At 44.7% G+C, this 27,937-nt stretch overlaps 1 protein-coding gene across 1 annotated transcript; it reads right to left on the bottom strand.

Moving 5' to 3' along the window:
- Nucleotides 1-60: 60 nt before the first annotated feature.
- Atic (5-aminoimidazole-4-carboxamide ribonucleotide formyltransferase/IMP cyclohydrolase) lies at nt 61-27,937 on the bottom strand. The gene is made up of 16 exons (XM_059278406.1): nt 27,821-27,937; nt 27,470-27,596; nt 24,740-24,816; nt 23,019-23,085; nt 19,845-19,933; nt 19,265-19,416; nt 18,812-18,968; nt 14,669-14,794; nt 12,140-12,247; nt 11,347-11,432; nt 10,088-10,177; nt 8,127-8,255; nt 5,533-5,625; nt 2,807-2,989; nt 1,586-1,741; nt 61-735 (listed from the first exon to the last, which is right to left on the bottom strand). Exons 1-16 carry the CDS (start codon nt 27,837-27,839, stop codon nt 616-618), a joined length of 1,779 nt encoding a protein of 592 aa, XP_059134389.1. The 5' UTR covers nt 27,840-27,937; the 3' UTR covers nt 61-615.

Consider the following 27,937-nt stretch of genomic DNA (forward strand, 5'->3'; position numbering starts at 1 on the left):
AAAGGCAGGGACACAGATCTACTTCCGTCCGGCACAGGGAGGCACTGACACCCCCCCACCCCAAACACACACACCTATGCTCACTTTGGGTAAAAGCTCTAAGTAAAACACCGGGTCCACTTGTAGGTACCAAATAAGTACCTAATTACTAAATAGCTAAGATGAGTTTTAAGCAGTTCTGGAGGGAAGATCATGGGCGCCGAAATACGAACAACACTTCACCTAAGAAAGGAAAAGCTGTATCAGCATTATCCGGATCCTGCTAAGGACCCAGTTCCCAGGGGATAACTGGCTGTTTGTCAAGGAGGTAAACAATCAGAGGCACGATGAAAAGAGCCCCGTGGAGAGCAATCCCAAGTGGGGATGTGTCATCATAAGGCAGCTTGGCTTCTCACTGTCTCGAAAGCTGAGCTCCAGGAGGGAGGGATGCTTTTAGGTTCTGCACACACAAACCTCTAGGAGTCTATACCTTTCAGATAAGTAAGACCCAGCTACCTAAAACCACAGACCCACTTATTAAGATGCAAACGACTCATTTTCTAAAAGGTGCTTTAAAAATCCCACACATGATTAGCCACTGCACCTAAGTAAAGCAGGAAAGAACAGAAACTGAGATCAGTGGTGGAAGAGCCGGAGGTCCGTGTGAGCCAGGACGATCCCCAGTTCATTGCACGCCTCGATCACAACCTTGTCTGCAGCGGATCCAGACGGAGCGACAATGTAGGCCACACCACTCTGCAGAGGAAAGTCCCAAAACCTGTGTTGACTTTCAAAACACAATGACCTGCATACCCAGGAAAAAACAAAATTCCCCTCCAAAAAGCAGAAGCCAGGGGTAGAAAAGATGGCTCAGTGGTTCAGAGCACTAGCTATTCTTACAAAAACAAAACACAAACATACACACATACAAAAAAAAAAAAAAAAAAAAAAAAAAGAGTTTGGTTCCCAGCACCCACACAGCAGCTCACAACCATCGGTGACTGCAGTTCTAGGGCTTCTGGTGGCCTCTTCTGGCCTCCCTGGGCACCAGGCAGGTACACACACACACACACACACACACACACACACACACACACACACAGTCCAAACAATCACAATTATGTATGATAAAATTTGATCATAAATAAAAATAAAACATCTTTTTAAAAAAGCATAAGCTAACAATGACATATTTAGGCAAAGCAATAGAATTTGGGTTATGCCTACATCACACAGAAAAGTGAAGTAATTCTCCACTTGTATCAAATCAACACAGCTTTAATACGCAACTCGAAGTAGCTTAAAACATCAGAAGCACAACTTTTTATTTTTTTGGTTTTTTGAGACAGGGTTTCTCTATGTAGCTCTTGCTATCCTGGAACCCACTCTGTAGATCAGAATGGCCTTGAACTCACAGAGATCCGCCTATCTCTGCCTCCCAAGTGCTGGGATTAAAGGCGTGTGCACTACCACTGCCTGGTACAACTTTTTTGTGGTACTGGGATTGAACCTGAGGCCAGGTGTTCTATACTACATCCCCAGCCTCAAAGGGGCTGAAATTGTTTCTACGATTCTGTATCCCCAACTCACACCGATTCTCACTTACCCTTTTAGCTCGGTCTACATTATCCCTGAAAGGAAAGAAGGCATCGGAGCTGACAGAAACACCACTCAGCTTGTCCACCCATTCCTTCTTCTCCGCCTCGGTGAGTACCTCGGGGACTTCCTCGAACAGTGCCTTCCACTTCACCAGGTCTTCTCCCTAGGGGGCCAGGGAGCAAGGGGGCTCAGCATCACCGGCAGCTTTATCCAGTGGAAAGCACAATGCAGAAACCACCTGGGCATTTTCCTAGCACTGCTCACTAAACAATGCCACACCCAAGTTCCTGTCTTCAGAAGCTCTTTGATGCTTAAAAACATTTTCATGAAGGAAAGGTCATTCTTAGATCACCAAAGAGATTATATCTTACTTTTGTAACTCAGTTTATTTCAAACCTACCGTGTTCCCAAATCTCTAAGTTAAATCTGTATGTCTATATACCTTCACCAAAACATTTAAGACAATTCTTCATTGTAATCTAGGAAGAAGATGATACTGGTGTTTTCATAGATGAAGTACACATATACAACTATCTCAGGTGCAGTCAGCTGTAGGCAAATCAGAACAATTCATGGTAGTTACGACTGCCTGGATGTTTGTGTTACCCCTGAAGTTTATACTGAAATGTAACCCCTAGAGCAAAGGTATTAAGAAGCAAGGCCTTCGGCAGGCCGAGGTGGAACAAGCCTGTAATCCCAGCCTGGGAGCTGAGTTCAGGTCAGCCTGCACTACAGAGAAGACCTCATCTCAAACAAAACTTAAAAAAGGCAGTCATCATAAGGACACTGTGCCTTAAGAACATTCTTGTTAAAAAACAGAAAAGGTACCCAAACCACACTAACTTGCTAATGGCCTTGGTAGGTATGGTAGGAGAAAGCCCCTGGTTAGCAGCTATCAGTCATTAAAGTTAAAGTGGATACACACGACCAGGCAGCAAACCTCTGCTGACAGCCAGAGACGGGTGGAGAACAGTCCTTGCAAGGACAATATTATAACCCACAGGGGAAGCATGGGCCCACAAAGTTAATCCAAACTTCATAACCCAGGAAGCAGAGGCTCATGGCTTCAGAAAGGGGGCGGCAGCGAAGGTGACAGGGATTACAAGCTATCTTAACAATTTCAGACAGTGCAGGATTTCAAGAAGGTCTCTCTGTAGTAATACTGTGAAAGTCTGTCCCAAACACTGAAGGATCAACACAGCCCCCCTGGACCTCAAGCAGCCCGTACCTCGCCAATGGTGCCCGTCACATACTGATCAATGGCATTGGAAATTTCTGCTCTCTTCACCCCGGATTTAAACTTCATGGAAAGCACCCGTGGATGGTGTCGGAGCCACCACGAGTTTGCCTTATCCCCTGCAAGGCGTGTGCAGTGTATCCGGGACTGCTGTCCTGCTCCGATGCCGACAACCTGAGAACAGACATTTCCTTTTAAAGATGCCGGCAGAAAAGCGTCCACTCCGAGGGGCTTTGCTGGTTCCTCAGAGACCCTGCCCGAGGACCAGTGCCTACAACCAGCCAGGATTGTGTGACAAGAACCAACAATCTTTTTATTAATTAATTAATTATGTATGTAGTACTCTGTCTGCAAGATTTTGTGACAAGAACCAACATCTTTTTTATTTATTTATTATGTATGTATGTATGTATGTATGTAGTATTCTGTCTGCATGTAGACCTGCAAGACAGAAGAGGGCACCAGATCTCATTACAGATGGTTGTGAGCCACCATGTGGGTGCTGGGAATTGAACTCAGGACCTCTGGAAGAACAGCCAAAGCTCTTAACTGCTGAGTCATCTCTCCAGCCCGAACCAACAATCTTAATGGTTGGCGTCCATGAAAAGCCTTCTGAGTCACATACTAGTATCTCTAAGGCCCCGACAGCCATCACAACTGTCATCTGTGGTCTAAACATGTAAAAATGCCAGAAGACCAGAAGATAAACTGGAGCGTGCTGCTGAAGCTGTGGTCAAACCAAGCTCACAAGTTAGGAAAGACCCTCGTGATGAGCTGGGTCATTGCTGCATCCCATGGCTGGGACACATGGTTGAGAGATGTTCACTACAGGAGCTGGCTAAATTGCTCAGCAGGTACATGCACCTGTACTACATGCTTAGCAACCCAGTGTGAGTCCTATAACCCACACCCAGTGTGAGTCCTATAACCCACACAGCAGAAGTACAGAACTCCTGCCGTTGTCCTGAGATCTAACATGTATGTCATGGTATGTTCACAGCCTCAGACCCTATCCCCCCATATCCTCCCTTTCCCCGAACAAAAAAAAGATTAAAAAATTCATTAAAAATAAATACTCAATACAAATACTGCTTAACCTTAACAATGGTTAAGGTTTTATGTCCCAATGAATCCATGGTAAGCGGAAGATATCATAAGAAAATGTACTAAATCCCCTCACCCAACCAACACAGTCTACTATACAGTCCCAGAATATGGACTTTAGTTGAGCAAAATCATCCAGTCTAGGTCTAGTTTAGAAGCATGTGGTAGCTGGGAGTGGTGGTGCATGACTTTAATCCCAGCACTTGGGAGGTAGAGGCAGGCACATCTTTATGAATTCAAGGCCATCCTGGTCTACAGAGTGAGCTGCAGGCCAGCCAAGGCTACAAAGTGAGACCCTGTCTCAAAAGGCAAAAACAAGAACAAAAACCAAACAAAATAACCAAATGGTAAATAGCCTCATGTAGTGGGTAGCTGTTCCAGCTTTGACCTGTAAGTACCACCCCCAATGAGGCTTGGGTAACTGTCACGCCTACAAGGTGGAGCTGAGAGAGGACCCCTGAAGACCCGAGATCCGGATGGGTCGGCTCTCTTGGTTCCTGGATCCTGGACGCTGGAGGTAGACCGAGCAGAGTTCTCCAGAGAACACTGCTGGACTGCACTTCACCTTTCCCAGACCCTGTAACCTATCCCTTCACTTGTAAGTTACCCCACAAAATAAACCTCCCTTTTAACTACGTGGAGTGGCCTTAATATTTAAACCAATAGTCTCATGCAAATTCACACTGTACTGAAAGCAAAAATAAATGGTTACTATGAATATTCTTTGGTCCTTAAGTTGAAATGCCCCAGCTTCAGTTATTTTAATTTGGAATGATCTGGGACTGGAGAGATGGCTCAGTGGTCAAGAACACTGACTGCTCTTCCAGAGGACCTGGGTTCAATTCCCAGCACCCACATGGCAGCTCACAACTGTCTGTAACTCCAGTTCCAGGGCACCCAACACCTCCCACCCACCCCCCCCAGACAAACATGCAGGTAAAACACCAACGCAATTAAATAAAAATAATTTTAAAAAAGTTGAGGGTAATCTATCTTGTCTGCAACAGTGGCCACACAACCACCTAAGTAGTAAAAAAAAAAAAAAAATTTAAAGAAGGTAAATGTCACTGTGTTCAAATTATTCTTTAATAACGCAGGCATTAACAAGGCAGGGGCAGGGCAGGAGGAACTCTGGGAGTCCAAGGACCATCTCAACAACAGTTCAGGTCGACGCCTAGCCTTGCTGCCCTTTCAACAAATTCCTGGAAACACAGCACAGGAGGCGGGGCCCAGCTTGTGGCAGCCCAACTGCCTGGTACACATGGGCACTGGCTTTGACTCCCAAAGACAAGGTTAGAAACACGTCAAAACCCTGCAGGCCGCACACACAGCCCTTCTTTCCTCCCTCATGCCCTGTCAATGGAATACCACCAGTGAGGGGTTGGGGTGGAGAAAGCACTTCCGCTAAACCAAATGCAGCCAGCTCAGTCCAAGCAAGAACCAGCAGGGCTCGGCTCTGGGGCTGCTGACTTAGTTCTCATTAGTTTTAAGTCTACCAGGCAGGAAGAGAAACATGGCAAGTCTTCTCTTTCAAGCGCATAGTACCCGAGACAGACGGGCTTCTGAGTACTGTAAACAGCAGTGCCTGTGAGGTGGGCTGACGGCGCGGTTACCTGTCCGTCCTTGGCGTAGCACACGGAGTTGGACTGAGTATACTTGACGGCCACAGTGGCTACAATGAGGTCTCTGAGGGCAGACTCCGGCAGCTGAAACACACAGGACGCTTAAGTCTCACCAGGCTTTCGAAACCTCATTAGCGTTAAGCTATGGCGACACCAGTGTAACACGCAGGTCTCTCACTGACAGCAGATGACCGAGTCATACCGCACGCTGCCATGCTTTATGAAAGACTGAAGCACGTTAGCAGATCTGCGACTGATGGAGTGCAGTGTCCCGTGTGTCACCCTCAAACTAATGGCAACTGTTCAACAAGATAGGAATAGTGTACTTATTTTAAAATGATTACCTTTTGTCCAGAGTGACTTCATAACTGAGGATGTAAGACTCAGAATCAGAACTAATACTGAGGTTAAATTTCATGTGTTACACACTACTGTGATGTACACCCAACCAACGCTGCTCTGGAAAAGTCAAATTATACCATTTTATGTTTTGCTGAGAACACTGTAAGAATCTATTTTAAAACACTCTGCAAAAAGAGTATGTGTGTGTGGGGGTACGGTCAACATACAATACATACTGTGTGAAAATGTCCTTATGTTACAATGTATCATATGTAATGAATACACGCGGTGAAAATTTTAAAATTTAAAAATAAACAAAAAGGTAAGCTTGGCTTCATCCTATAGTGTTATTTGCTCTGTCCATGACCTTGGGCTATAGGGCCTGAAGGAGGCTGTGCTTCTCCATTGTACATGACCTCTTAAAAGGGTCACGAGCCCCTTCTCCCTGCTGCCTGCTTCCTGGTCTGACTGAACTGCCAGGTGGATTCCCTCCCGGTCAGATCAGAGGACAACTTCAGCTGTCTACTCGGTTCTGTATTCTTGAGTGTATTCCTTCAATTTACCCTAATAAATTTCCCTAATATTCCTTAAGCAGACTCCCATGGATTTATAGCATTACCTGGCACCCAACCACGTGGATCTGAGCCCCACGCCCCCAGTTGCTTGACCAAACCCTAATGCTCTTGGGCAGCTGCTGGTGAGTTTCTCTGCCCTGCAGATTCCGCACACACGCACGCAGCCCAAACCCCACAGGAAATGCCTGACTCCTGCACAGGTGACCACAGTGGCTATGCGGGGAGCCTGTAGGCCAGTTCTTGTAACCACTGCCAGAAGGAGAGAGGGGGCTTAGCGGTTATAAGCACCGACTGATGTTCCAGAGGAACTGGGTTCAATTCCCAGGTCGTCTGGAGCCTGATCACGCTAGGCTAAAAGATAGATAGATAGATAGATAGATAGATAGATAGATAGATAGATAGATGATAAATGAAAGAAGGAACCATATGACCCCTCTCCCTTTCCTTTTAAGAGGTCACATACAACGGAGAAACACCATCTCCTTCAGGCCCCATAGCCCAAGGTCATGGGTGGAGCAAACACCACTACATCATCCAAATTAAGCTTCTATTCTGTCAAAGAGGAACGGAGTAAGAAGCACAGGAGAACCCAGCACCTGCAGTGAACCTACACCTTCTAAATCTCAAAATCCGTAGTTGTAAAAGATCTTTAAAAGAATTTATTGTTCTAAGACATTAATATGTCCTTCATCTTTTGTTTGAGCCAACAAGTACAATCTGACTCCACAGAAAGCTAGTCCCTTAGAAGTCACTTTCAAATATAGCCCTGGCATTCCGAGTTAAATCAAAGGATATGAGAAAGGCGTGTGTGTGTGTGTGTGTGTGTGTGTGTGTGTGTGTGTGTGTGTGTATGGAAACTCAACCAACTGAAGCACTATTTGTAAAAAGGGTAAGACTTCGTGTGTTCAGCTTCCCCTGCCCAGCAATCAAGACCAGAGCAGTCTCAGACCCCCTCTATTTTCCGCTCTTGCTACAATGACCTGTCTGTGAAGAGACCAGTCCCCTCCAGAAGCAGAGAGAAGGCGGCCCACAACTCACTTTGACGGAAAAAGATGCCGAGAAAGTGTTACACACACGCACACACACACATATTCATTTCCCTACCTTGTAACTTTAGACAGATTTAGCTATTTTCTGTCCCAACCCTGTAATTTTTACAATACAGAGGATAGTGCTCTCCCATAAACACTGGGACTGAATGGACAGCATGTGAGCACTTCTTCCCAGTCATCATTATCCCAAGGACAGACCTCTTCTACAGGCTGACAAAAACCAACACAGAACTTGTTCCCGTTAAAAACAATTAGCAAGCCCTGAAAGAGGAAACGGCCTACATACCCATCTTGGCACAGATTTCTACACTTGGGTTGTCATGTGGCTTTTCATCAATTCGAAGCAACACTCATTAGCAGAGAGAAACATCTGTAACCTAATGTATGCAGCTACAGACGACACAATCCACTTAGGTATGATTGAAGACACTTATTTCTATGTATGTACACATATACAGATATGCTTCTAATGTGTCCGGCTTACCTGACATCTCAAAGATGAGCTAGCTGCTTGCATATCTACCAATTACAAACATGGACCTTAATAAATGATAAGCTTATATACACTGAAGACAGACATGTTATTAGCATTTGGTTTAGACATTTTCAAACTTACATCTTTGTTCTTGGTGACAATATTGCTAAATAAGGACTTGTCGATGACACCATTATTTCTCTTCTGGCTTAAACGAAGACCAAAGAGTGTTCGGACTTCATTTTCATCTGGTTGGTAGGACTGGTCCATCTAGGACACAAATTTTAAAAGTTACAAGTATTACATCTCCAGTCTTAAATTTTCCATACAAAAATGTCCCTTCTTGTTGGGCATGGTGGTATACGCCTGTAATCCCAGTGTACCTCCCAGTGGGAGGATGTGGCAGGGGCACGTCAGGTTAGAGATCAGCCTGGGTCACAGTGAGTTCCAGGCCAGTCTGAGCTACACAGCCAAACCATGTCTCAGAAAACAGGACCAAACACTAGCAAAGGAAAGACTTCACTCTTGAATTACACTCATTCTCTAACATGAAGATGTGTGATGACATCATTGAGTATGGGCATAATACAGCAGCCAGGCACCAAAATCACTGATCACCATGGACACACTGTTATGTTAACCACAGGTTACCACCCCTTCAGGTCCTTTCCTAGATACGCATATAACACAGACTCGCCAGAACAGGTTGAGGCACAAAATTTACATTCTATTTTTCCTTTCTTCCTAAAAATTTGTTACAGAAATTTAGTTAATATTTGAATTACAAATAAAAAACGGGTTCCTGCCTAGTGGCACATGCCAGTCACTCTAGCTTCCTGGGAGGGCTTAGAAGGACTGCAAGTCCAAGGCCTGCCTCAGCTACAAAGTGAGTCAGCTCAAGGCTAGCCTGGGCAACTCGGTGAGACTTTGTCTAGTGGTAAGTAACAGAAGAAGGGCTGGGGACGTGGCTCAGTAGTTGAGTTTCTGTCTAACATGCACAAGGATCCCCAGCTCAATTCTCAGCACAGCAAAAATAAATGGGGGAAAAAAAAAAAAAAAAGCAACCAAAACAAAACCAAAAAAACCAAATAACACAAAACTGGAAAAACCAAGAATTATAGCTTTCATCTGAAAAATACCACCCGGCCCCTCACACACGAAGAGGCTCACTCGGTGAATGTGAGATGCCACTTTCGTCACCATGCCCACGAGGACACTGAGGTTGCTGCCCACTTTCTACAGGGGCAGCGTAGAGTCTCCCATACACACAGCCTGGACCCACCCTATTTCTCTTGGGACTTATTATATAAAGACATGAGACAACCTGCAAGGGTGGGAAGCAGGGGACATGAGTGAGAAACCAAAGAAGCCGGGCGGTGGTGGCTCACGCCTCTAATCCCAGCACTCAGGAGACAGAGGCAGCGAGGCCAGCCTGGTCTACAGAGTGAGTTCCAGGACAGCCTGGTCTACACAGAGAAACCCTGTCTCGAAAAACCAAAAGAAAGAAAGAAAGAAAAAAAAGAGTGCAGATGAAAACACTGGTGGAATATGCTCTATTTCTGGAAGGACAAAGAAGAAATTTAGAGCAGTCACTTAGGCTGGAGGTTTTCTGCCATGTTAACAGTAACATTTGAACAAGCAAGCATGTAAATAAAATTTAAGAAAAGAAAAAAAGAAGGAAAGAATCTTAGATCCCGCAAACCACCTGTATAAAAAAATAAGATTAAGAATAAAGGTAGGTATGGTGGCACATGCCTTTAATCACAGCTCTGGGAGGCAGAGGCAGGCGGATCTCTGAGTTCTCGGCCAGCCAAAGGCTACACAGTGAGCCCTTGTCTTTTCATAAACAGTAAGAACGGAGGAGTCTGAGGTGTAGCTCTAAACGGCTAACCCAGCACAGGGAAAGCTGTGCGCTTGAGGCCGCCTTGAGCTACAGAGTACAACCCTATCTCAGAAAGAAAGAAGACCAGGGAGAAAAGGACAGAGACCAGTACACTAGAGAGGGGTAAATCTGAAAGATGTTTATAGGAAAGATTCACAGGAAAAGAGCACAATGTGAAACCGAAGACTAAATTACCGCCTAATTTAGGAACTGCTCTGACCTGAAGAACACAGTAGTTTCCATTCTTCTTTTTAGATAGTATTTTCAAGGCTTCTTCTTCATATCCCGGGGCAACAATACCATCTGACACCTGTAAATACGTTAGATATAATTCTTATTTTTAGAAATCAGAGAACAACTCTCTAAGAAATAGCAACAATTAGCTGTCATAAGTAATGCACTACTACTATCAACAGAATTATTCTTTAGGGCTGACTCTGTTTTGCAAGCTATCTTATCCTATTTTCTGTGGTTAATCTTAGTTTTAACTAAGAACAAACGGATGATTGACTTGAATACGCGAGCCTCAGGGAAGGAAAACCCATTCTCCTGCTAGTCTGTTCGTGAAGTGGGCTTGGGCCTGCACTGGAGAGCACACTCCATCCAGCCTGGCTCCAGAGAACACAAAGCAAAGGGATGAGATCCTGGGGTTGTTGTCTTGCAACTAAAGACACAGATGTCTCAGTGTCGCCATGACCCGAGTGGCATGCCAGCCCAGCACGGTTGGGATGGCTCAAGACCACAGAAAGATTCACTAAAGTTCACTAAAGTAACTAAACACTGCCCGCCACGCCACAGCCTCCCCAACCCTCCCGACCCTCTCTGATTTCCTCTCTGAGCTACCTCTTCTGGTTCTGCCTCCCAGCACTAATGGTGAGATGCAAGTCTAGTGCTAACTGATGAGGGTTACTTCATCAAAGTTCTTCTAAGTTCCTCCGCCCTAGACATTCAGGTCTCTAAAGGGTTTATAGCAAGGTCCATTATTATTTTCTCATCGTGCAAGATGGCTCTGCCTTTCAGAACAGTAACTCTGGCATTAAGATGCACCCAGCAGCTGGATGGTGGTGATGTACACCTTTAATCCCAGCACTCGGGAGGCAGAGGCAGTGGATCTCTGTAAGTTCGAGGCCAGCCTGGTCTACAAAGCAAGTCCCAGGACAGCCAGGATTGTTACACAGAGAAACCTTGTCTTATCTAGGGGTGGGGGGTGGAGAACAATAAAACAAAACAGAAAAACCACCCAGCAGAGAATTTAAAAGAATTAAACATATAATGAAAACCCCCATCAAAACAAACACCCACCTGAAACCTTCAATCCCAAAATTAACAAAAAGTCAAGATTTGTGTTCCACATATAATCTCAGTATCCTACATGGTAAAGAGCTGGTACAGACAACCACTGTCGGCTACAGATTCAAGGAAGCCTAGGAACAAGTTATTCAGTTACACACGGATCAAAATACCCGAACCTCTACTCACTTCTCTGGAGATGATTTTTGCCGTTGGGACATCACAAACATCAGATAATGCAATAAAATCACCAAATGAAGACATCCTATCGGCCCCTGTAAGTGAAAGTTAAGGGATTTGCCATAAAGTATCCTTGCATTGAAAAACCTATGGGATCAAATCCAGTTTTTCCTCTGATCCCTTTCAGGTCCATAAACATGTTGGGGTGTGGCATTCATCTCCCCAAACTCTGCTACTACGATGTGGGCATACTATATATGTGATGTGGAAACAAAAGAATATTCTCTAAAGCTTCCTTTATTACTCAGAGTTAATATACCAGTCAAATAACCAGTAAGAAAGTATTCACTCATTTTCCTTTCTAAATTAGCACTTAGCTGTAGGCCAGCACCAGCTATAAAGGAGGCCAGTGGCCGCCATCCACTCAGAGTGTGTATACAGAATAGCACAAGGCTACAGTTGCTGCCTCTGGTGTCTCAAAACCCCTCAGGAACTAGTATCTGCTGGTCATCACACCTAAGATTCCGGTATTTCTGAGTATGTAAAAATGCAAGTCAAACCAAACTTAGTGGTTAGAATAACCATACAAGTTTTTTCATAATAAAAATGTATTCAAAGACCTAATCTAAAATAAACTGTACCAATCTCATTGTTTGTTTATTACATTAGAATACTGACATGCACTTTTGTATAAATATGTTCATCTTAAGTATTAACTAAAAAACAAATTTAAATCCTATAGTCTTATTCTATTAAGGCTAAAACATTGCTTTTTCCTTTAAATGACAAACTCTCTTCTGACCTCTTGCTCTTGCATATGCAGTGGCCATAGGCGTGAGGGTTGGATAGAGGTCATAGACCATGCAGACTCTGGCCTCGTCTTCACTGAGGGGAACCCCAACGGCAGCACCTGCCAAATGAAGCAGAAGGTCAAGCTGGTGATGGTGGCGGGTAGGAAAGGCACTGACCAAGCAACCCCATTCTGCCAAGGTAAAGTACCGACTGAGCACCCCTACCCCGCCAAGGTAAAGTACCAATCTAGCACCCCCACGCCGCCAAGGTAAAGCGCTGACCAAGTGTAGTGGACAGCAAACTATCAGCCTTAGATGATTTGCAGTGATGTGGATTCTTGCATAGCGATACAAATGTAAACTATTTTTCTATTCCTATTTAAGATAATTTGTATAGATACAAATTCAAAACTATAATTGTCATATTGTACACATGTTCCTACTCCTATTTGAAATATTTTGTATACTGATACAAATGTAAGATTATATTTGTATGTATATTCTACCTGTTTAGGGTATTTTGTATATTGATACAATTAAGGATACTGTTATCATATTGCACTATACATTTCTACCTCCATTTAAGATATTTTGTGCATTTTCACAATTCTGAGGTCATTGTCTTTATAATATACATATGTTTACAGACTGTTTACCTCATTAAGGTGAAACCTTAGTCCTTAGGTTATTTAGGTAGGCAAGACTTACAAAGTAATAGTCATCCATGCCTGTCATATCTATAGTTATGTTAGTTAGGCTTTCCAGATTTACAAAAACATATGTCAGATGGGTAAGTAATCTTCAAACACGTTATAGATCTACAGAATACGGCATTTAAATGTTTTGATAACTTAGAATTCTGTTGATGTGAGACACAATTGCTCCTGGCAGCACCATTTACTCCCAAGAGAATGTTGGGCTTCAAAGACACTCTGTTTGGAAGTTTGTCTTCTCGGCACCAAGTGGCGTGCTGAGCAAAGAACTGCCCTTGCCTCGACTGCGGACACGGACAAGCATGACAGTGACTACTGAACCTTGCCAAGACAGGGTAAGATGGTCTTTCAAATTTCCTGCCTCTGAAAATCGTCTGTCAGATATTCTAGGCCTGCAGACAAAATGGATGCCCCAACAACGAGGAAAATCTTTAGGTAACTGTCCAGGGTGCCAGCTGTCTCTGTCAATTCTTGTAATTTTTCGGAAATTGCTTGCCTGCACTTCCTGTTTTCTCAGGTATTATTATTTTCCTACAGGTCTCTGAAGGTGTTGAAGACTAGATAGTTACAGTTATAATCCTCTCATATCTTAGCTAAGAACATTTTAGACACCAAAGTTAGAATCTTCAGGGTAGGACAGCTATTGGAGTAATCTCTGTAACATGACACTTACCTATGTTTTGGACATTTCTGGGTTTTAGTATGTGTCTCTTGTTTGATGTTGTTCTTGCTGGTTGTATTTCTGTTTTTGTTTATGTTATTACTTTTCCCCTCTCCTGGACAACACTTAATAATCATTTCTATTGCATACAGTTTGTGTTAGGATAGAGCTTTCTTGTTTAGACAAAGGGGGAGATGTAGTGCACAGCTGTGCACCAGCCAAGGCCCTCCTTGTCTACATGCACATACACACAATCTTCTAGAAAGCCATAAAATAATAACCTAAAAACTCAAATTGCTACTTTTCAAAATTGACATCAAAGTCTTTTTTTTAAAGGGCTAGAGGTGTATCTTAGGGGTGAACCATGTGCAAGGACAGGGATTCAATTCTCGGCACCACAAAATAAAGAAAACAAAACACATTTAAAAAATTCACATTTTTCAGAGACTTAGCCTGTATTTTTCTAACATCCAGGCACTATATCTTCTACTACTTGTACCAAATTAAACAAAGACCACTCCGTGAGGTAATTAAACAGCACACGTGCAGTGCAGGGGCAGGGGCACTTTCCCCCTGGCCTCCGAAAGCGGAGCCCGAAGCCTGACCACACTGGCCTGTGCAGGAAGCTGGACCACTGCATTCCTGACTCTGCTTGGTGTCATAGACCACTGACTCCTTCCTCACTCATCTCCCTTTAGCAGCTAATAAATATTAGGAACAATGACATGCTAGACCGCAAGCAGACCTTGCAACATTGTGGACAACCCAATCATGGAAATAAGGAAAAGCTCACTCAACAGAAACAGGAGCAGAATGCTACAATTGTCTCTTCATCTTTACTGAGGTACACTTCCGACACAGAAGAGCAGTTGGCTGCCTCTGTTCCATTACATCACTTCATTTTCATCTCTGAACTTAAGAACGACATTGCAAGAGCGAACAGTGCAATCTCTCCATCTCCTGATGTCATATAATTATGTGTGTATTTATTATGTTACCCAGTTGTATATAACGATATCGACACTATTAGCAACAGACTTGCCAAAAGTGGCCTATGATGTTCAGATTCTACAACTGGCATCAGAACTTACCGATAATCAAGAAAACTAGAGAGAGGAAACAAAAGAGCCCAAGCCTCTAGGGCGTTCTGGAGCACAGTGCCTTACCTGCTGGGCTGACATGCTTGAAAGAAGCCGCAGCGGGGATGTCCACTGCCTGCCTGAGTTCCTTCACCAGCTGCCAGGCGTTCAAAGCATCACACAAGTTTATGAATCCAGGGGCTCCATTGAGAACTACACACAGAAATACACATTAATAAGCAGGTTGAATAAGGTCACATATACGTACATTCCTTAAAAAAAAACATGTCTAGACTACACAACTTGCATGTGATTTTAGTCAAAAGGCTGAGAACCGAGTCTACAAAAAGTAACCAAATGCTGGGGGTATAGACAGAGGAAGGCGGATCTCTTTGAGTTTGAGGCCAGGCTGGTTTAGACAGTGAGTTCCAGGACAGCTAGGGCTACATAGTGAGACCCTGTCTCAAGAACCACCCCCAGCCCCACAAAAAGAAAAATTGAACAAGAGGCGAATGTAGATCTATAAACACAGCGGTAACCCAATTTCAAAAGGAGCAGAGCGACTGCACTTGGGTCGTCTTCAAAAACATGCACCCCTCCCACCTCCCCACCCCATCACTGCAGACTAGAAACACAGCAGTAAGAGACTGGGCATCAATGACAAACCAGCCATTTCCTACATCCCTGTGACTAAGATGAAATACTTATGGAAATTACAGTGACAGTATCCATCACAAGCCATAAACCTTTTCAACTAAACAACAACAACTATGGTACAAGTCCAAGTGCTGTGGACGGCAGAAGAGCGACAGAAACAGTGTTTGCACCTGTTAGAGCAGACGCAACAGAAGCTGCAGGCTGGGCATGGTGGCACACGCCTTTAATCTCAGCACTCACTAGGCAGAGGCAGGCGGATCTCTGTGAGTTCGAGGCCAGCCTGGGCTACAGAGCAAGATCCAGGACAGGTATCAAAACTACACAAAGAAACCTTGTCTCGAAAAACAAACAAAAACCAACCAAACAAACAAAAACATTGCCAGGCAGTGGTGGTGGTGCACGCCTTTAATCCCAGCACTCAGGAGGCAGAGCCAGGTGGATCTCTGTGAGTTTGAGGCCAGCCTGGTCTACAGAGCGAGATCCAGGACAGGTACCAAAACCACACAGAGAAACCCTGTCTTGAAAAACAAGACAAAAACAAACCAACAACAACAAAAAAAGTTCCACGACAGACTACAAGTGCAGCAGAACAGAATGGTACATGCTTGTAATCCCAGCACTCTCTGAGAAGAGACCTTGTCTCAAAACAAGTTTCCCCAACCAAAAGAAAACCACACCATATCCTCATGGAACTTAAGATGACAGGCAGAGAAGAAACAAAGTCAGCGATAAACAATACACGTGAGCTATCTTATGAGGCGCCCAGCAAGAGAGCCGAAGAGAGACTGTGAGCTCAGATCCCACCTCTGTGGGGAGCCCAGTGAATGTGAACGGGGAGGTGAGTGGGAAAGCTCGTGTCTAAACACTTCACAGAACAGTGGTTCCCCTTCACACATTGCATTCTCGGAGGTGCTAATAACTGGTTAGACATAACAGAGCGTGCTACAGAGAAATGTTTCACGTTGCTTCATCTACTAGACAGACGAGACAAGGCACCATCTCACTTCCGGCCGGAAGAAAGCAATCAGTCACACCAAATCCGGCCACTGTACTGCATGCCTCCATCAGCAGTCCTCAGGAGGCAGAGGCAAGAGTGTCACAAGCCCGAGGCCAGCCTAGTGAGTTCCAGGCTAGCCAGGACTGCATAAGGAGGTGTCGCAAAAGCAAAGAAAAACAAAACAAAAGACAAAAATCACACAGACATACAATTCCATCTTTACTTTTGCTTCAGCTTTGTTCCAGACAAACATGCATGGACACTGTAATTATACCACTGCCGAATATTCAAACCACACGAAAAGGCAAAATACTTTTTTTTTTCTGCTGTAAAAATAAGTATGTGTTTGAGAGAAATCCTGTGAATGAATGTCTTGCAAGAAGCTGCTGTTTCCAGGCCCGGGGCCTCCTCCGCCCTGAGTACAAATAATCCTTTTACAGTTTGGAAGAATGAAGTACTATACACACACAGGAACAAGGGAGACTCTCTCTCTCTCACACACACACACACACACACACACACACACACACACACACACACACGGAAACCATTCTTCAGTGCCGAGCGTGAACACAGAGCTTCTCAGAGTGCAGGTGACACTCGGGCCCTGGAAATTCTTATAAAAACGCAAAGTACACAGACTCTACATGCAATCAAAGTTTCTGCTTCTGGGGCTGCCACCCTAATGGGAGAACCCGCAAAGCTGGGGGAGGTGACAACAGGGAGGATCAGCTACTCTGGTCTGGGGTGCTGAGATCCGAAAAAAAGGCAGCCAAGACCATGAGGAGCTGAGCGAGGGGAGCAAGCCTGAGTGAAGAGGTCTGTCAACATCAAGACCCTAGAGTAGAGGCTGCGCTGTGCTAGGATCAGAGCTGAGGGGGTGGTAGAGTGACTGGGGAAGCAGATCTGAGGCAGGAGGATGTACTTTATGGAGCACGGAGGCCAAGGAAGGGTCCTAAGTAGGGCGGCATCACCCGATGCACACTGTAGGCAGAAGTATTTAGCACAGTCTGGGAGACCCTGGGGTGACTGAGGGACTTAGAGTCTGGGAGACCCCAGGGTGAGGGACTTAGCATCATTAGGTACAAGATGTGGCTGTGGCAGAGCAGTGACAGATCCTTAGCACTCTGGATGGGAGGGATAGGAGGAGAGCATCTGAAACCCTAAACCCCCCACCCTGTTCTCTTCACCCTTCCCTGGGCTGTGACGTTAGCAGCCACCAGAAGAACAGGGCTTCCCCACAGGAAAACGTGGGCCAGTGTGGCTTGCCTGGAGTGTGGTGAAGCTGCCCTGGCTCTCAGCTCGTGCTAACCCTCCTGACGGTGCCAAGGTTCCACACCTGGAGCTCTCCTCTGCCCTTCCCCACCCTCCCTCCTCTCAGGGGGAACAAAACAGGGCAAAACACTGAAAATCCCTCTGTTAACTCTACAATAGGTCATGCAGCAATTTCGTCCAAGGTAAAACTCTTGTTTTGGACACAGAACTTTAAAAAGGAGGTGAAACAGTCCATCCTACAGCAAAGGTGGCTAAGCACAGGAAGTCCCTGAAACTGAGCAGATTTACCAGGCACCTATGGAAGCTGAAGGGACTACTGGGAGACTTCGACCAGCTGAGCTGTCTGGAAAGGACGCTCTCTAACCTGTTGAGCTGTGCAATGTGCTCCTGGTTTCTAGCTTTTGTAAGCTGTCACCAATGCCAGGGGGGGCTTTGGTGATGTGGCCGTTTGAGCCATTTCTGCTCCTATAAATAACCTCTCTCCAATATTCTCGTAAGTAATCACAATAAAAACCATTAGTGCACAAGCTGGTCTGTTACTGGTCCCCTATCTGGAGTGAGTAGACACATGCTCACATTTCAACTACAAACCCACAGTTCTAATTCCCAGCTCACAGAATTATCTGTCACTTCTTTTTCTTTTAAATTAAATTATTTATTATATTGTCTGTGCATGTGTGTGGGGAAGTAGAGGCGTGAGTGTAGTGCTCAGGGGACATTCCGACCCGGGACTGTACTCTAGTCGCCAGGCTAGCTTAGCAAGTGCCTTTGCCCCTGACCAATCACACTGGTCCCTCAACGTTATTTCTATCTGGCCCACTACAACTGGCCTGTCAGGCCATCAAGGAAATCAGGTCTTGTAATATTTGTCAAACAGTGGCTCTTGACCCACAGCAATACACAGGTTCCCCTCTGCTTTCTCCACTGCCTCAGTGACGTCACAGGAGCACCACAGGACTGGTCCTCTTCAGTGACGTCACAGGAGCACCATAGGATTGGTCGGGGTCCTCTTACTGGTAGTCCCAGCAGTCCTACCCGGCCTCAAGTCTTCCAAAACACCAAATGTCCAAAAACCTGTACCTCCAACTTGAGCTTTGTTTACCAGCCAGGACCTGTGGTTTGCCAGGAAGCATGAGATGCTGTGCCATGCTGACACTTTGTGCAGAGTGTCCAACTGGCACTTGATTTTGGATGGTTACAAGAGGTCTTAAGTAATTTAGTTTATATTCTGAACGGGAGTAACCACACAAACACAGAGAAAGCCAGGTGTCCGGACACAGCACGTACTCCTTATACTTTACCTGTGATGGGAAGCTTGGGCTTCAGCGTATACAGCTGGGCAGGAGTCTGATGGGGATTCATCCCATACCGCAAGGGCATCTGGGAAATTCCTTTACTGTATTGCTTTCTGAAGTAATCAGAAATCGCTTCATCATATTGTGCAGTATGAGTAAATGCCTAAAAAAAGTTGCACTTTGTGAGATACTGGGAATGCTTTTACATACATAGCCTTACCTGCCGCCCCTGCCCCATGTCTCCTACCCCCAATTAACCCTAAATAGCACAACTAACCTTTCTGCCTTTGAATCTGACAGGATATTCCTAATATTTGCTCTCTCCATGTTTAACAAAAGGACAGAAGCCCCAAACAGAGTGTGCAAAGCTGATACATTTAGCAGAATTGCAGACTGCTTGGACAGGCACACGGACTACATGGACACTGTTTTTTACAGGATCACAGAAGTGTATCCCACCTTCAAGGCCAAGTGGCGCCTGGTCTCCAGGGAGGTGTCCTTACTATCGGAGCTCTGCATCTCAGTGGCCACGGCCACATAGTCCTCTGGCTCACACACGACTGTCACTCGAGCGTGGTTTTTGGCTGCAGCTCTCAGTAAGGTCACTCCACCTTTGAAGAACAAAATATATTCTTTTTCTTGGCACTTTGCTATCAGTTGATGAGTTCTCTAGTCACTGTGCACAATACTTCTACCTTAATTTCTGACTTAAAAAAATAAGGGGGAATAGCCCATATGAACCTCCAAAATACACACAAAATATTTAGTTTATAGTTTAATATTTTCTAAATAATTTATAAAATATTTTCTAAGCTGGATGTGGGACACACCATCAGAATTTGTGTACTTTGGAGACTGAGGCAGGAGGATCACAAGTTAGAGGCCAGCCTGGGCAATGTAGCAAATCACTGTCCCTAACATGAACAGCAAATCCCAACATGAAACAAAACCACAAATACTCAAAAATAAACAAAAACAAAATCTCCAAGAGAATTGAATCTCCACCCATGCCAGTTCTGAAACGTTTATTCCGCCTTACCAATATCAATTTGCTCAACAGCGGCCTCAACAGTCACATCTGGAGAAGCCACAGTCTTCACGAAGGGGTACAGGTTACAGGCGACAACTCTGTCAACCAAGGAGAACTGGCTGTCACTGGAAAACTCAAGCTTTGTCGCGGACAGCTTTTTAGAGATGTGAGCAAAACCTATGAATACCTAAAACATACACTGCAAGCCTCACATTTTCAAATTCTTTTCTGAAAGACTGACTCTCTGCTCACAAGGGTTTGCCTACAGATGTGTATGTACTCACGAGTTCAGGACCCATGGAGGCCAAAAGAGGACATCAGACCCCCAAGAACTAGTCACAAATTGTTGTGGGTGCTGGAATCCAAACCTGGGTCCTCTAAAAAACAGCAAGTGCTCTTAAGCGCTGAGCCCACCCGTCCAGCCCCAACATTTTGAAAATCTCAGAAGTAAAAGAGGTCTGGAGGCTCTGCACTCGCAGAGCACAGAATCAGCACACACTCTGGACACGGGACGCATCGTCCTCCCCAGACCATCGTGCAAGCCTGAGGCTCGACTGGCTTCAGCTAACTATTACTATTAAACCATTTAAATCTCAAAACTGGTTATTTTGGCTGGGAGTGATAATAGTCCCAACATTCAGAAGATTAAATAGAGTCTGAGGTCAACCTGGGCTGCACAGTTAAACTCCTACCTCAAAACAAAATATTTTAAGAAGAAATCAAAATTATAAGAATATAGAAATTTGGGTCTATGTCATTTGCTTTAAAAAAAAAGAAAAGAAATGCAAATGTGTTTGGTGCAAAAAAAAAAAAAAAAAGTATAGAAAAATCTCATTTTCGACTGTGATGTTTACCTAGGACATTCACATTTACACTGCTTTCCCAACAGACTGTGCACATGATGTAAGGGTAGAATACTTGTTTTGCCTTCAGAGAAGTCACAAGTATGGTATAACATGAAAGTCAAAGGACTATCCACCCCAGGACCGCAGTATGAGCCCGGCTGGCAGAAACCAGTGCAACGGGAGGAGAGCTTCCTGGTTTACCAGATCAGGCCTGCTATTCCAGATCCCAAACAAGACAAGCACGTTACAAGAACACTTCCACTGCTTCTAATGGAAGCTGACACAAAAGCTAACTTGTCAGTCCAACCCAAAAATGAGAAGAATGACACACCACAGCCAAGCAGGACATCGCCCCAGCAAGGCAGTCAGTCAGCTTAGCACCTGAAAATCCATTAGGGGCTGGTAAGATGGCTCAGGAAGTCAGGGTGCTTGCTGCCAAGACTGATGACGAGTTTAATGCTTAGAACCCACAGGGTGGAAGCATGTGTGTCCCGTAAATAAAGATCTTCAAAAAATAAATTAATGTAAGGTTCATAGACGACAAAAGCCACAAGATTACTTCAATGCACAAAAAGTAGGAAAAAATCACTATCTATCCGTAATTTTAAAAAAAGAAGACATCAATAAGTTTAGGACTGTAGAATTTTCTCAACATGATAAAATGTAATAAAAATCTAACATCATGGTTATCAGTATCTTAGAACCACTATGTTCCTCCTAAGACTCAAAAATAAGAATATTCACTCTTAACCATTTCTATTCAGTATTTTGCCATGTTTTAGCCAAAGCAATGTCTAAAGAAAACTAAAGGTAAGACATCAGGCTTGGATACAAGTGAGATGATGTTCATATTCGAAGAAAACCTACCCGCCTTAATCAATGAGTCCAGCCAAGGCTGCCGGTCTTATGATCAATATGCAAAAGTCGATTGTAATAATACACATTAGCAAACACCAATCACGACAGGAAATCAAGGAAGCAATGCAGTAATGACAGCGCTGATGGGAATCAAATACTGAAGAATAGAATGACAAAGGTGTCCAACCGACACACCGAAAACACAAAACCATGCTGAAAAGGAATAAAGAAAATCGATGTCTCTCAAAAGGGAAGAAAGCTCCCATCCACGAGTTAGAAGACACTCTGCTGCTGAGAAGGCAGTAATTCCCCACATTCATCCACAGACCCTACAAAAGTCCCACTGCCTTCCCCGTAAGTGTTGCAGAGCAGTCCAAATGTCACGTGAGAACGCAAGGGTCCCGGAATGGCTCAACGGAGCGGGAGGACCCATGGCTCTCTACTTCAAATCCTACTGCCGATCTACCGCACTGGAGTAACCACAGACAGAGACCAAGGATGCCTGGATCACGTGGAGGAAAGAACAGCCTTCAACAAATGATGCTGGGACAACAGGACAGTCCCCAATGTGTCAAATGAGATCTCTGCCTCACACCTCTCCAGATACAAAAATTAACTCCACCAACAGAGCTGGGTGTAAAATAGCACAGCTCTGTAATCCCAGCACTAGGTTAAGATAGGAAGGCGGGGAATCAGAAACTAGTTTCAACCACACAATTGAGGTTCTGTCTAAACACAAACAGGCAAAACCCTAGAATCACAAACTTAACCACAAAATCATAAGCAAAAAAAGAAAAAAAAAGTCATCACAATAATGAGGTGTCTTTGGTACAAGAAAAGCACAAGATTCAAAAGGAAGAAACTGGCCGCCATCGAAGTAATCAAAACTTGTGATGGTCGGAATGGCACCACTGAGCAAGACACAACCCACAGATGGGGAGAACCGTGAGGAATCAGTAACAAAGTGAGAAGGAACACTACCAAGTTCAGGAGGCTTTGGTGGGAGGTACAGATGGGAGACAAGAGCGTTCTAACAATCAATACGGTGATGGTTTTACAACTTCTTTTGAATATACTGAAGACCATCAAATTGCATCTTTTTAATAGGCTGAATTGTATAATACACAAAGCATACCTCATGAAAGCTACCACGGATGTTTAAAGAAAACAGTATCTTTGTTGATTTGATGCAGTGAAATTTCAATCTTAACTCTTGAAAAACAAAGATTGGGGCTGAGGGTCTAAGTCAGTGGTGGGATGTTTGCTCCAAATGCACAGTAACAACAAAGCAAAAGTTGTTCTAACTTAAGTTACATAGTTTAGAAACATGAATTTGGCAAAATTAAAACACTCATACATGAAAAATATCACAAAGAAGATGCAGAAAAGCATTTATATCATGAGGACAGCAGATCATTTATACAGTGAGACTTAGAGATAAGTCTTTAACTCACTCAAAATTCAGCTTCAAACTTTTTACCTTATAAGGTTGAAATCAAGTCTAGCCATGTCAGCATTATCTTCTGGAATATTTCGGGCCAAGATTCCTAATGCAATAAAGTGGGAGGTACATAATTAGTTTATGCTGTGTAGTCCCGTCAGTCACAAGGTAAAAACTGTCTAGTATTCTTTTTATTTCTGAGGCAGGGTCTCACTACGTAGACCAGGCTGGCCTCAAACTCAGAGATCTACCTGCCTCTGCCTCTCAAGTGCTGGGATGAAAGGGTGCACCACTACATCTTAAACTCCTGGGTTCAAATGATCCTCCTGTCTCAGCCTTGTAAGTATTAGGATTACAGGTCTGTGCAAATGCACCAAGCACCTAATATTCTTAAAGAGCATTACGCACAGCTGAAGAGTTCTACAACAAAAAGTTAAAGAATTTAACAACAGACAGTGGTGCAGGCCTGTACTCTAAACACTCAGGTTAAGGCAGGGGGAGAGCAGGTTTGATAGCAAGCCTGGGCTACCTAGCAAGGCCATATTTCATTAAAACAATAACAACAAAACCAACCAAGAACAGAACACCTTTTCCCTCAACGAGTAAACGTCACCGGGCCTGGTGCCTCACACCTGCGATGCCAGCACTTAGAGGCTGGTAAGAGTTCCAGACTAGCATGGAATACAGAGTGGAGTCTGAGTTAGTCTTGCCTCAGGGTGGGCCTGTCTCAAAAAACAAATCTAATTCCTTTTTCTTCGGCAAAACAAACAAAACCCCAAACCCAAAAAACTGTAAAAGGAATTTTTACGTCACCTCTACCAGTCTTTCCATCCACATTTTCATAAGCAATAGCTCACGACTTGACTGGTAATCCTTAGCTTTCAGCCTTTTTCTTTCAGATTTATTTATTTTATGTGCATGACTGTTTGGCCTGTATTTTTTTTTTTTTTTTCTTTTTTGGTTTTTTGAGACAGAGTTTCTCTGTGTAGCTTTGCGCCTTTCCTGGAACTCACTTGGTAGCCCAGGCTGGGCTCGAACTCACAGAGATCCGCCTGGCTCTGCCTCCCGAGTGCTGGGATTAAAGGCGTGCGCCACCACCGCCCGGCTGTTTGGCCTGTATTATCTGTATGTGCACCACCCATGTCTGATACCCAAGGAGGTCAAAACAAAGAAGTGGACCGCCTGACACTGAGTTACAGGGGTTTGAGCTGCTACGCAGGTACCAGGAACTGAACCTGGGTCTTCTGCCAGAGGAGCCAGTGCTCTCAACTGCTAAGGCCCAGCCACCCCTCCAGCCAGGCTTTCTGGCCTTCCTTCTCAAGGTTCCCTGCAGCTCGCAAGGCAGAAATACACTTCCTGCTGCTATGACTGTTTAGAGGGTTTGCTGTGCCAGACAAATGAACAAAAGTCACATTCTTTCGAGAGTCAGTTATAATGTAACACTGTAATCCAAGTCTGAACGACTGCAGAAGTCTACGGTCAGACTCTAACAAGGAAACACTGCAACCCAGATTAGCTGAACTAGTCATTAGTCAAGATCACCAGCAATGGGGGAAAACAATCTGCACTTGTCCTGCAGTGAGGCCAGTCATCTTCCAAAGGGATTCTAACAGATTATGAAATCAGAAGGCAAAGCTGATAAAACCAAAGCAACTTTTTAAAAACACTGTTTTGGAGCTTATAACTTATTTCTTCTTCCTATGTCCTTCGAAGCTCTTAACTACAGTATCTATTATAAACGGAAGGTGTCAACCACTTACCAGCATGGACAGCAGGATGCAAGGTTTTCACGCGCCCCCCCAACATTTCAGGAAAACCCGTCAGCTCAGATACATCTCTGAAAACAGAGTAACGAAAACAGTTATGAAACTATCATTTTCCACTCCTAAGGCATCTCCCACCAAGTTTACTAAACTCAGTCCGAGAGATTTTTTTTTTTCAAGTCCAACTTAAACAAGTATATTTTTAAATTTTTTTTCACTATGCTGGATTTCCAAAATTTTATTTATTTTGCAAAAAATGTTATGTTTTCTGAATGGTGTGTGTGTGTGTGTGTGTCCCGGTTTTTCGAGACAGGGTTTCTCTGTGTAGCCTTTGTGCCTTTCCTGGAACTCACTTGGTAGCCCAGGCTGGCCTCGAACTCACAGAGATCCGCCTGACTCTGCCTCCTGAGTGCTGGGATTAAAAGCGTGCGCTACCACCGCCCGCCCTGAATGATATGTTTTTTAGAGAATCAATTAGGTATGAAAGCATTGGCTTTACAATTTCCAGAGACATAAGTCAATAACTTTAATCAAGAAATAATTCAATGGAGAGTCATTTATAGAGAACTAACAACAACGAACATTAAACAGATCTTTGGACTAGAAGTATAGCTCAGTGTAGAAAGTTTGCCTGGAATGCACAAGGACCTGTATAAAACAAACAAAACCACCCAGAAACCAAAAAGGAGAAAAACGAATTTAATTTTACAAGAGCTGGGAATATTACTTGCTTGTGTAGCCTTTGTCTTGGCTATGTGGGGGCCTGGGTTCAATTCTCAGTACTATGCACAGAGGGTGGGGGAATTTAGTCTAATGGCTAATAGACAGAAGGTCTTTGCTGGGAGTGGCCACACACACCTGAATTCCTAGCCCTTAGGGAGACTGAAGTCACAGGATCTGGACTTCTAGGTCAGTCGGGGCTACATTGTGAGACAGTCTAAACTGAAGTTTCCAGTCCATTGAGAGACTCGGTTCAAAAAAAAAAAAAAAAAAGTGTGTGTGTATGGGGGGATGGGGGGGACATGAACCTGCCTTGGAGCCTGAGTTCAACCCCTAGGCTCCACATAGTGGGAGAGAACCAACTCCCTTCCTGAATAGCAACAAAAAAATGCCATAAAATACATTTTAAAATCTGTATATAAAGCTTGCAATCTGCTCACTACTGCACCTCACTAACGGTAATCTCATCTGTTTGCTGCACAAGGTATTGGTCAACTTCCTGGGAGAAAATCTTGACCTCTTTCTTAGCTAACTGCATGACCTTGGACAAGTTACTTCTTTGTGCCTGTGTTTCAAATACGCACTTGTCCAACAAGGACAATCAAGAAAAGATGTTACAACAACTGTAAGAACTAATCATGGAACACGTCTCCCACTTGTCCACATTCCACTCTGTGAACATGACCGAGCCAGGCTCTAAATAAACCATTTAGGCCCCACACACTCACTCCCTGCAGGAAATATACCAACGTTCTCCATTTTTTAAAAGATACCCACAATCCAACACTCACTCAAGGAGGCTGAAGCGGGAAGGTCACAAGTTTAAGGCCAGCCTGGGCAACTCAAGAGACCTTGGTTCTAAATTTAAGAAGTTTCTAAAGTAAAAAAACGAAAGATGAGCTAGGGATATGGCTCAGTGGCTGACTAGGCAGGACACTGGGGTCAATGCTCAATACCACCAAAAGAATAAGAATCAAAAAGCTACTGGCAGAATGGGGGCAAGCAGAAGCAGGGATTGGGCGGGGCAAGCAGGGATTGGGCAGTGGCATGGGAATGAATGACCATCTGATAAACATTTAAACCAGGTGATGCACCATGTAAGGACTCCTTATACTTCATAATTTCGATTCGTTTGAAACGCCAACAGCAACAATGGTGAGCACCAACTTGGCCACAGGACTCAGAGACTGCACCTCACAGGAACCTAACTGTCTGCCTGTCCCTGATGCTCCGGATTCTCATGAGAAGATGCAAAAAGATTCTAATGAGAAACACTTGTTTAAGAAGTTAACAGCAGTCTTGCAGTCTGGAGCTGTCGAATCTAGAGGGGATACATATTGCTCACACAGACAAGAGTATGAAGAGGTGGATAATAAACCTCTCCAGGAATTATCCATAGGCCAAGAACTGTTATGGCAACCAAGACAGACAGGTCTTTTGTTTTCTATCTGAATATTATCCCAGTGGTTAAGTGTGTCCTTCCTCTGAACTTCTGTCCTTGAGATCTTTTTCCTTTTCTATCCTCCAGTCCTTCGGGATCATCTCCTGACTTCTCTTGTCAATCAACCCCTTCCCACTGCCTAGTCGTCAGGTGATGAGCAGCTTGTGAGCGAGCCAATGACTTGTGCTTTCATAGGGTTACAGGATGCTAATGGAAGAGGCAGCTGTAAATCAGGATGTTAAAGCCAGACCTTCCTCGGACACAGAGAATTTGTGTTTGTTCTGCATAACAAGTGACCTGCCTAAATTGATTTGCTTGAAAACAGTGGCTGAGTGCTAGGGTTGTAAAAATCAAATCTCTAATTCTGAGGCAACTTCAACCCCTCACTGTTATGCTGTTACCTGGGAGTTTCCTCTTCCACAAACGAGTAGGGTTGTATGGGTCTCACTATGTTACCGGGAGTAGGTTATTTTTCTCACAGTGTCTGGATTACATCTCTTCCGGGTTACTATGGTCACAACGTTTTTCTCCCTGAACTTACCTTTAACACTACTTTCTTGCCTTACCTGACTGCCAGGCCAGCATCCCTGAGCGCTTTGGCCGTGCCTCCGGAAGCGACTAGACTCAAACCAAGAGATGCGAGGTTTCTGGCAAATTCCACTAGGCCAGTTTTGTCAGACACGCTGAACAGAGCTGAAACAGAAGGCATTGCTTATTATTCGCGGGCTTTTTGCACGGCGTTCTCCCGGGTCTGGACAGGGGACAGGCGATGGCAGGCCCGGGCCCAGCACTGGGAGCACACAGTCTGCAGGCCCGGCCCCGGGGCTTCCCCAGCTCGGCCAGCGGCGGGCGTGCTGCACGGGCGGGTGGCGGGGCTGGGGCAGGCAGAACCGGGCCATGCTCCGCGAGGGCCTCACCAAGCTGGCCGGGAGCCATGGCTGCAGCGCGGGGTCGCGGAGGAAGAAGACGGGCAGGCCACGTGCGTACGCCGGCAGGCCGGACCCCGAGGTTCAGGAAGCGGTGGGCGGGGCGGG

This window comes from Peromyscus eremicus, chromosome 13 (assembly GCF_949786415.1).
Source record: "Peromyscus eremicus chromosome 13, PerEre_H2_v1, whole genome shotgun sequence".
NCBI lineage: Eukaryota > Metazoa > Chordata > Mammalia > Rodentia > Cricetidae > Peromyscus > Peromyscus eremicus.